Source organism: Neoarius graeffei, chromosome 10 (genome assembly GCF_027579695.1).
Source record: "Neoarius graeffei isolate fNeoGra1 chromosome 10, fNeoGra1.pri, whole genome shotgun sequence".
NCBI classification, from domain to species: Eukaryota; Metazoa; Chordata; class Actinopteri; order Siluriformes; family Ariidae; genus Neoarius; species Neoarius graeffei.
Window position 1 is genome coordinate 4,918,425 of NC_083578.1, and position 11,063 is coordinate 4,929,487.

Here is an 11,063-nt window from a genome sequence, read left to right on the forward strand (position 1 = left end):
GACAGTTCTTGATGCAGTGCCATCTGAGGGACCGGAGATCTTGGGGGTTCAGATTAGGCTTGGGTACGGTGGCTGGGAAGTGCAAAACAAAATTACAAACTGTGAAACAATTTTATATTTTATAAAAACAAAATTACATGAGCAAAACACTTTTCAAATCAAATCAAATCAAGTTTATTTGTACAGCGCTTTTAACAATAAACATTGTCGCAAAGCAGCTTTACAGAATTTGAACGACTTAAAACATGAGCTAATTTTATCCCTAATCTATCCCCAATGAGCAAGCCTGTGGCGACGGTGGCAAGGAAAAACTCCCTCAGACGACATGAGGAAGAAACCTCGAGAGGAACCAGACTCAAAAAGGAACCCATCCTCATTTGGGCAACAACAGACAGCCTGACTATAATATTAACAGTTTTAACAGGTATAACCCTCAACTGTCCTCATGGAGCTGTCCTTCACAGGAGTGGGGCGATAAAACTCCGACCAGACACAGGGCACCAGGATGGATCAAGCAGGTCCGAGGGGCAGAAGAGGCCAGCATCTCAATCCCAGGATCAACATGTAACTCAGAGGGACAGATGGGGGGGGGGAGAGAAAGAAAACACGTTGTTAGGTATGCCCTAAAAATGACAAGTATTAAATCTGTGTGGTAGGCTCGCAGAGACGAGAGTCTTTACATCAAGCATAACACACAATGGCATGTTAATATGGTAAAAAATATATCATGACCTGCTCTGGCTGGATGCTTGATTGGGTGATGGGAGCACACTCCTCAGCAATGATGAGATGCAGATGGGACCCTTAGGCCTGGCCAAGACAATTCAGTTACGTTTCACCGGGTCTGGGACATGCGACAGAATGTCTGATGGCCGATTCCCTGCAGGCTACGATAGCCAGTCGAGGTCCCCACCGTCTCCACCAAAAGATTTCCTGTTGACTCCATGTAACTCAGAGGGACAGATTTGGGGTGGGGGGGAGAGAAAGAAAACACAGGTGGTTAGGTATGCCCAATGTCACCTGAATAAGTAGGAACAGTATACATATTGCACCGAGTACAAGCAGGGACTCCGGCAACTAACTATGACAGCATAACTAAAAGGAGAGAGCCAGAAGGTAACACAGGCATGAGGGAGCCCCGGGACATAAAGCAGCCAGCCACTACACCATCAACAAACTCGAGTGAGCAAGCGAGTGGGGACTGACAGCATCCATACATCCCAGTTTACCAAAACACTCTATGTCTGAGGACCCTCCAGATCTACTCCTTTACCTCATAAACACCATTAACAAAAGGCTTGACTAAACAGATATGTTTTCAGCCTAGACTTAAATGCTGAGACTGTGTCTGATTCCCGAACATTACTTGGAAGGCTGTTCCATAACAGTGGGGCTTTGTAAGAAAAGGCTCTGCCCCCTGATGTAGCCTTCACTATACGAGGTACCAGCAGATAGCCTGCACCTTTTGATCTAAGTAGGCGTGGCGGGTCATAGAGGAGCAGAAGTTCACTCAGGTACTGTGGTGCGAGACCATTTAGTGCTTTAAAGGTCAATAGTAGTATTTTATAATCAATACGAAATTTGATTGGGAGCCAATGCAGTGTGGATAAGACAGGTGTGATGTGGTCATATTTTCTAGTTCTAGTAAGGACTCTTGCTGCGGCATTTTGAACTAACTGGAGCTTGTTTATGCACTTATTGGAACATCCAGACAGTAAGGCATTACAATAATCCAACCTGGAGGTAACAAAAGCATGGACTATTTTTTCTGCATCATGCAATGACATTAAATTTCTTATCTTTGCAATATTTCTGAGATGAAAGAAAGCTATCCGGGTGATGTTATCAATGTGAGTTTCGAATGAAAGACTGGGGTCAATAATCACTCCGAGGTCTTTTACTGCTGCACGTGAAGAAACAGAAAGGCCATCCAGAGTTACTGTGTAATCAGAAAACTTACTTCTAGCTGTATGTGGTCCTAGCACAAGTACTTCAGTCTTGTCAGAGTTAAGCAGAAGGAAATTTATAAGCATCCAGTGCCTAATGTCCTTAACACATTCCTCAATTTTATTAAGCTGGTGTCTCTCATCAGGTTTTGCAGAGACATACAACTGTGTGTCATCAGCATAACAGTGGAAACTAATACAATGTTTACGAATAATATCGCCCAGAGGTAACATATATAGAGAAAAAAGCAGTGGACCCAAGACAGAACCTTGTGGAACACCAAACTTTACCTCGGTACGTCTAGAAATATCACCATTTATATCAACATACTGATAACGATCAGTTAGATAAGACCTGAGCCAGGAGAGGGCCATTCCCTTAACTCCCACAACATTTTCTAGTCTATCCAGAAGAATGGAATGATCAATGGTATCAAATGCTGCACTAAGGTCAAGCAACACAAGTAGCGAGACACAGCCCTGATCAGACGCCAACAGTAGGTCGTTTACTACTTTAACCAGTGCTGTCTCTGTGCTATGATGAGGTCTAAATCCTGACTGATACATTTCATGGATGTTATTCCTATGTAAATATGAGCATAACTGCTGTGCCACAGCTTTTTCAAGGATCTTGGAGATAAAGGGGAGGTTTGATATTGGCCGATAATTGGACAGCTGACAGGGATCAAGGTCAGGTTTTTTAATCAGGGGTTTGATAACTGCTAGTTTAAAGGATTTGGGTACATAGCCAATCATAAGAGAAGAATTTATTATTTTTAGAAGTGGTTCAATTACTCCAGGCATTATCTGTTTGAATAGATGTGTCGGTAAGGGATCTAGTACGCAAGTTGAGGCTTTTGATGTAGAGATTAATGAAAGTAATTCAGTTTCTTTTAGGGGAGTAAAACATTCTAACTGATGATCTGATACAGTTATATTGTTAACTACAAGGTCACTTTCATTGTCTAACCTTAAATTAGTAGTTTGAATTTTTTGTCGGATATTCTCAATTTTGTCATTAAAAAAATTCATGAAGTCGTTGCTACTACATACTGCAGGTGTGCATGTGTTGATAGTGGACTTATTCCTGGTTAATTTTGCTACAGTATTAAATAGGAATCTAGGATTATTTTTGTTATCTTCTATTAGGGAGGAGAAATATGTTGATCTCGCAGCACTAAGAGCTTTTCTATACTTCAGGAAGCTCTCCTTCCAAGCTAATTTGAACACTACCAATTTTATTTGACGCCATTTACGTTCCAATTTTCGAGTGGTCTGTTTTAATGTGCGAGTGTCATCATTATACCAGGGTGCTAATTTTTTGTCTCTGACCATTTTCCTTTTTAGAGGAGCTACATTATCTAAAGTATGGCGGAATGTTGACTCTAAGCATTCAGTTGCCTGATCGAGTTCTGCAGGGGCTGACAGTGACCCAATCAAAGTTGACAGCTCTGGGAGATCATTTATAAAGCTCTGTGCAGTAGTTGACGTGAAAGTGCGTTTAATACAGTAGCGTGGTGAGGTGCATATATTATTACTCAGACATATTTTGAATGAGATGAGACAATGATCTGAGATAACTTCAGACTGTGGAAGTATGACTATATTGTCTACGTTTAATCTGAATGTTAGTATTAGATCGAGGGTGTGACCACCATTATGAGTCGGTCCTATGACATTCTGCTTAATCCCGACTGAATCTAAGATGGACACAAACGCTGTTTTTAAAGGGTCTTCTGGGTTATCGAAGTGAATATTAAAATCTCCGACAACTAAAGCTTTGTCTAAGGAAATAACCAAATCTGAGATAAAATCTGCAAATTCAGAAAGAAACTCAGAATATGGCCCCGGGGGCCTGTAAATAATAAGCAATGGAATTAACTGGGTAGACTTATTTTTCGAGGCTACATACATTATATGAGTATGAAGAACTTCAAATGTATTAAATTTATAACCAGGTTTTTGTGTTACACCTAGATAATCGTTATAAATAACCGCGACGCCTCCTCCTCTGCCAGTTAGACGAGGCTGGTGTATATAACTGTATCCAGGAGGACTCGCTTCATTTAATGCTATATATTCATTTGGCTTAATCCATGTTTCTGTTAAACACAGTACATTAAACTCCTGATCAGTAATGAGTTCATTAACCATTAGCGCTTTAGATGTAAGAGATCTAATATTTAATAGCCCCACCTTTAGATCAAAGGTGCTGGCAGCAGCTGTACAGTCAGTCTGATCTAATTTTATATTGATTAGGTTACTGGAACAAACTCTCTGAAAATTTCTACCTTTTTGTTGAGCTCGGGGAACAGACACAGTCTCGATGTAGTGGGCCCTGAGTGACGACTCTGTGCAGCTAGCAGACAGTCGGTTTAGCCTGTTCGTCTGCTCCCTGGCCTTGGCTCTGGATTGTCAGAAATTAACTAGGCCTGTTCTGAGACTATGACCTATGCTGCAGGAAATGAGAGCAGCACCTTCCCGAGTGGGATGGACACCGTCCCGCCCTAACAGGCCAGCAGTGCCCTCAAAATTAGCCCAATTATCTATAAAGCCCACACTGTTTTCAGAGCACCACCTGGACAGCCAGCAGTTCAGCGACCATAACCTGCTGTAAGCTACATCGCCACGCCGCATTGGGATGGGGCCAGAGCATACTACAGCATCGGACATCGCCTTCGCTAATTTAAACACCTCTACAAAGTTACTCTTAGTAACCTCAGACTGACGAAGGCGTATATCATTAGCTCCTGCATGGATAACTATCTTTGAGAACCTGTGCTTGCCTAGGACCCTAAGATTACCTGCTATGTCCGGCGCCCTGGCTCCCGGTATACACCTGACTAAAGCTGCTGGTGCCCCTAAAGGCTGAGCTAATTTCACGTGCCGTATGATAGAGTCCCCTATAACCAGAGCTCTTTCAGGTTTCTCAGTGGGTGCATCACTAAGGAGAGCAAACCTGTTCGACACGTGACGCGGAGAGGAGTGGTGCTCCCGTGGGCGAGCCTCAGCGGTAGCTTTGGCTCTACGCTTATGCCGCCAAGCCGTCACCCATTCGCCCCGCTGTAAGGGCTCTAATGCCGGATTTTGGGGATTGCTAACTCCACCTAGGGCGTCCAGACTTTCCCTAACAGAAACTACACTGTTCTCACGCTCACTAACCTGCTCTAAAGCCTGGACACGCGCTTCTAGCACTGAAATCTTCTCCGTCAGAGAGCTAACTAATCTGCACTTATCACAAGTAAAGCTAATAGAGCTATCGCTAGTGACGGAGGAAGAATGACTAAACATCCTGCACTCAGCACACTGAACAGGCTGAAGGTGTGCCATGATGAAAAGATTCACGTACCTTAAATGAAGATCTGTTGATATTAAAGCAGATCAGATGGCCTCCACTTTTACCAAGGACAAAACAAATTTACATCTTAGAAAAAAATTGACAAGATGCAAAACACAAAAAAAGTGTTTTGCTAATGTAATTTAGTTTTATAAAATGTAAGTGTTTATAAAATATAAAAGTGTTTCATGGTTTGTAATTTTGTTTTGCACTTTCCGGCCACCGTACTTGGGCCCTTTGCTCTTTATGCACTGAAATTCCTCCAGATTTCATTGAATGGTTTAATGATATTATGCACCGTAGAGGGTGAAATTTTCAAATCCCTTCCTCTCTTTCTTTGAGGAACATTGTTTTAAAACATTTCAATAATTTTCTCATTCATTTGTTGATAAACTGGAGATCCTCGGCCCGTCTTTACTCCTCAAAGACTCGGCCTTTCCTGGATACTGATTTTGTCCCAAATCATGATTACAGTCACCTGTTATTTTCACCTGTTTCACATCACATCATGATTTAATTGTTGTACCTCATTACTCGCCCTAACTTGCCTTGTCCCAATTTTTTTTTGACTGTGTTACATTCCAAAAAATGGTCCTGTGTCTGAAACACAGGAATGGATGTATATTAACAAATGAAATGAAGTTGACCAACAAAACATGAGATATCTTGGGTTCATTCTGTCTGCAATGAAATACAAGCCAAAGTACACTTAAAAATCCTACTTTATTATTATTATTGTTTTATTTGCATTTTCCACACCATCCCAACTTTTCCTGATTTGGGATTGTATTATTATTATCACAATTATTTGGTGTATTTGGTTTGTTTTGATCAGTTTTGTTTCTATAATGTGTGTGTGTGTGTGTGTGTGTGTAAGCAGATGGGTGAGTGGACAATAATTGCTATGATAGCATAATGTTTGACTGTTATGCAGAAAATAATATAATTTAGGAAAACAATAAAAAAAAATCCCAAGATGTCTGATACTACATGTAACTATTTTTTATTGAAACTAAAGTTTAATTATTAAGGACATGAAGGTTCAAGAAAAACAGCCCACATTCTTCTATATTTTGTGAACTGAAAATGAGAATTTTATTATTATTATTATTATCTTTGCAGTTTGAGAGAGAAATAATCCTGAACTTTTCTTAACTGATGAATTCAGAAGTTTTAAATAGTGAACTGATGGATTTAAACCTGACAGCTTTAACAGGTGAACAGTATTGGTTTGAATTCTGCCTGGAAACATGTGACTGTGTGTGTGTGTGTGTGTGTGTGGTGCAGGATTGGTGTGTGTGTGTGTGTGTGTGTAGAGTAGAGCTGCTTCACCCACACTTTCCTCAGTAAGAGAACACACTCAGAGAGGAACAATGTCGGAGCTGCTGAGAATACTGCTCCTCTTACTGCCTGCCATCCTGCACACAGCAAGTGAGTATTAGATCAGCTGCTGAGGTTAGGCTGTGTTAAAGAAAACACCACCTGTGCTCTGTTAAAAAAAAGAAAAGAACGGAAACAGACAAAGAAACAAAAAGAAGCTCGTGTTTAGAAGGATGCAGTTTGTTCATTAAATTTATCAGAGGAATATTACAGAACTGCAGATTTATTTATTTATTTATTTAGTGTTTAAAGGCAGGTTTAAGCACAGAATTAGTTTTTAAAATAAACATTAAAATCGATTCAAAATAGAAGCTGTATTACTCTCAGTTTTAGCAGTGAAATAAAGCTTTGGTGTTATTTTTCTCTCAGATGGAAATTCACACGCAATAGAATCTTGGTGCTTCTGGAGCTCTGATGGTCTCAGTGACATGGAGTACATAAGGTCTTACACCTTCAATAAGATCAACTACGTAGAGTATAACAGCACTCTGGGGAAGTATGTGGGATACACTGAAATAGGCATCAAAAACGCAGAGAGATGGAACAATAACACTGCAGAGCTGCAAACACGGAAAGCCAATGTGGATCGTTTCTGTAAGAACAATGCTCAGAATTACTACAGCGCCGTCCTCAGTAAAGCAGGTGAGATTATTTGCGAACCTCAAAACTTTAATTCAGTAATATTCCCAGTATTTCCTCATGATGTATGCCTGTAACAGATTTTACATTATTTTTAGTTCAGTTTAATATTTTAGTTGCATTTAAATGCATGTATAATACACACCGAGCTGCTCTTCTGTAGCTTACTAGTTACCTAATTAAACTGATTACCTTTTAGATACCTACATACTATTATTATTATTATTATTATTATTATTATTAGTTTATAATGAATGACTCTCAGCTGTAAGTTGATGTTGTTGTGGTTTAATTGTGCAGTTGAGCCCCAGGTTGAGGTCACTTTGGTAAAGAAGTCAGATGGCACTCACCCAGCCAGGCTGATGTGCAGCGCTTACAGCTTTTACCCCCCAAACATTGAGGTGACCTGGCTGAGAAACGGGAAAGAGATTGAGGGAGGTGTAACGTCCACTGAGGAGATGGCTGATGGAGACTGGTACTATCAGATCCACTCACATCTGGAGTACATGCCTGAATCTGGAGAGGAGATCTCCTGTGTGGTGCAACACGCCAGCTTCCAAAAGCCCATGGTCTATAAGTGGGGTGAGTCTGATCATCACAGTCAGATCTAAATATCTGAGTCCACTGTCATGAACTGAGCTTAAAATAATGGAGATCCTGTTTCACTCACATCATAACTCAGCTTTCAAAACCTGATGTTCAGTCAACAACAATAAGCAACGACTTAAAAAATATATAATCATCAAATAAAATTTATTCGGGTTTTTTTCACAGCTGAAAGTAAAAGTAGTTCTTAACACTGTTGTTGTATTAAAATGCTATTCCATAGCACCTAGTGCTGCTATTAACGGCTATTATATGAATTATTTTTGTAATCTATCTATATAAACCCCTTTCTGTCTCAGATCCCTCGATGTCTGAACCTGATAAGAGTAAGATTGCTATCGGGGCTTCAGGGCTGGTGTTGGGGATCGTGCTTTCAGCTGCTGGATTCATCTACTACAGGAAGAAATGCTCAGGTCAGTGGAAGATTGCAGGAAATCTACAAACAGAAACGTGTATTAGGACATCTGTGTATTTGTTATTAAAATTGAAGTGCTATTAATAATTAATATTTAACCTTGCTACCTGATATTCATCCTTCTGCTTTATTTCTGATTTGTGTTCACAGGACGGATCCTGGTGCCGACATAAACACAGGTATCATTTGAAGTTCCCATGTTGGTTTCAGCTTCATTCCCCATATTGGATGGAGTTAATTTACCCATAATGCTCACTGTTTAGCTACAGTTAAGCTGAAATGTGATGATTTTTAAGCTCACACATGTGATGTTAATTTTTACAGGTCTGTGAGCAGAGAAACACTGGAGTGTTTGCTGAAATCGCTTTATCTGTTAAACATCTGCTTTATTCCGAACAATTAGAACCTGCTGAGAAATGAGCATTTCATAATATGTGCATCTGCGTCTGTATTATCACTTTCCTTAATGTAAGACCAGCTTTCTGTCAGATTTTGCTGAAACTGATGTTAAATATCTTGATTATAGGCTTTATAAGAGTTCTTGAGTAGAAATTTGACAAACTGAGCTTAGATACTACATTCAGCTTAAAAATGTATAAATTAATTTCTTATAATGCATCTGAAAGTTAAGAAATAATTAATTACTATTACAGAAGTAAATGTAGCCTGTAAAATTTTCATTATTAAATCATTAGCGCCCCCTACAGTCTATTTTAACCTGGATCACTTCCTCAGTTTTAGTGATGCTGTTTATTACGATTCAAAACTAACAGTTATCTGTAAATTTCTGGTTTTGTATCATCAGTCACATAATTTCATTTTAATGGTAAGAACTGGATTGATTTTTGATTCTGTATGGATGCTGGTTGTAAAAGAAATTGATGTAAAATTTTCTTTAAAATGGTAAATGACAAATTCTATTCATAAATATCATTAGACAGATTTATATATGTTGCATTATATAGCTGATGAAATTAACACAGTTCTTATGAGTAAACTTTTAATCCTGCTGTATATCTGTGGCGTCATTACGACTGGATTATACATTATGAACTTAATTCAAGCTGAAGTGGAGAATCAGGTCCTGTTTGGGGTCGGGAGCTTCACTTCATCTGGAAAAAAAAAAGCAATGCATAAATAATAATAATAAGAAGAATGAAATGGTTTTCAGTGTGATGGATCATTTTGAGTTTGTAAGATGATGCTTTTAATCAGGAGAGTCATTCAGCTGATTCTAAAATGTGTTCTTTAGCTTTGAAAAAACTCAGAGCTGAAATCTTGTCATTATTTTTGATCTGCAACACCAGAAAATATACACAATGATTTGATTTACTGTCTACTTTCTATAACAGTGCATTTATTATTCTGTCAGAAATTTTTAATCATGTAAGCGAAGCATAATGTTACATTACAGGCATTTATCAGACGCTCTTAACCAGAGCAGCATACAACCTACCCCACACAGCCTGGGGAGCAGTTGGAGATTAGGTGACTTATTTGTCCAGGGAACTGAACCAGTAACCTTTTATTTCCCAAGCTGCTTCTCTAACCATTAGGCCATGGCTTCCCAACATAAATAAAGCACAGAGGTGACCAGCTGAGAGTTAAGTGTGATATTTACAGGCCTAACTGTGACTTCCTTTCAGTCATGGGATTTGACCTCACAACCTTTGGATCAGTAAGAGCAAATCTTGTAGCCTGAGATTGAGAAATACTTTAACATGTGGAGTTTCAGCTGTGAGTGAAAGGTATAAACCGTATTATAGCTATCAAATCTGGAACAGGATTCCACCCTGGTATAGATCCAATGTCCTATTTCATTCAACGTGGCTTACAATTCAGACAGGTTATAATTGAACAGGTGAGGGTTCGAGCAGGTTAGGGTTCAGGATGTATGGATGTACAGGTTGTGGATGATTTCAATTTCTTATTACAGTAATAGCCTGACTTGCTTGATCAAAATAAAAGAAACAAGTTTCACAATAGGCGGCACAGTGGTGTAGTGGTTAGCACTGTAGCCTCACAGCAAGAAGGTTCTGGGTTCAAGCCCAGTGGCTGACGGGGGCCTTTCTGTGTGGAGTGTGCATGTTCTCCCCGTGTCTGTGTGGGTTTCCTCCGGGTGCTCCGGTTTCCCTCAAAGACATGCAGGTTAGGATAATTGGTGGCTCTAAATTGACCGTAGGTGTGAATGTGAGTGTGAATGGTTGTGTGTCTCTCTGTGTCAGACCTGTGATGACCTGGTGACTTGTCCAGGGTGAACCCCGCCTCTCATCCATAGTCAGTTGGGATAGGATCCAGCTTGCCTGCGACCGTGCACAGGATAAGCGATTACAGATAATGGATGGATGGAAGTTTCACAATAACAGCATCACACTCACTGATATTAAAAGTGATTTTGGCTGCAGTGTAATAAACCCACGAGTCAGAAATCATCATCTTTCAGTCTCTTGCTCTCACTGCTTATGTGTAGGTGGTTATGCTGTATGTTAGCATTTGGCTAACATGAAGATATAAAACATAGAGGAAATCCGAAACCAGTGGGATGGGTTTTAGGAAATATTTACACTGATCACGCATAACATTAAAACCGCTGATCAGTGAAGTGAATATCATTGATTATCTCATTACAGTGGCACCGATCAAGTGGTGGGATATATTAGGCAGCAAGAAAGAGAACAGTCAGTTCTTGAAGTTGATGTGTTGGAAGCAGGAAAAATGGGCGAGCGTAAGGATCTGAGCA

At 39.8% G+C, this 11,063-nt stretch overlaps 1 protein-coding gene across 1 annotated transcript; it reads left to right on the forward strand.

Annotated features, from left to right (window-relative positions):
• Window positions 1–6,578: 6,578 nt before the first annotated feature.
• Window positions 6,579–8,426, forward strand: LOC132892765 (H-2 class II histocompatibility antigen, E-S beta chain-like). Its single transcript, XM_060931133.1, has 4 exons — window positions 6,579–6,714; window positions 7,033–7,305; window positions 7,603–7,884; window positions 8,208–8,426. The coding sequence occupies exons 1-4, from the start codon at window positions 6,657–6,659 to the stop codon at window positions 8,405–8,407; spliced, it is 813 nt and encodes a 270-aa protein (XP_060787116.1). The 5' UTR covers window positions 6,579–6,656; the 3' UTR covers window positions 8,408–8,426.
• Window positions 8,427–11,063: the final 2,637 nt, after the last annotated feature.

Coding starts and splice junctions, on each gene's coding strand:
- LOC132892765 (XM_060931133.1), top strand. CDS start 6,657: ATGTCGGAGCTGCTGAGAATACTGCTCCTCTTACTGCCTGCCATCCTG. Junction 7,306..7,602: donor CGCCGTCCTCAGTAAAGCAG/GTGAGATTATTT, acceptor TTAATTGTGCAG/TTGAGCCCCAGGTTGAGGTC. Junction 7,885..8,207: donor GCCCATGGTCTATAAGTGGG/GTGAGTCTGATC, acceptor TTTCTGTCTCAG/ATCCCTCGATGTCTGAACCT.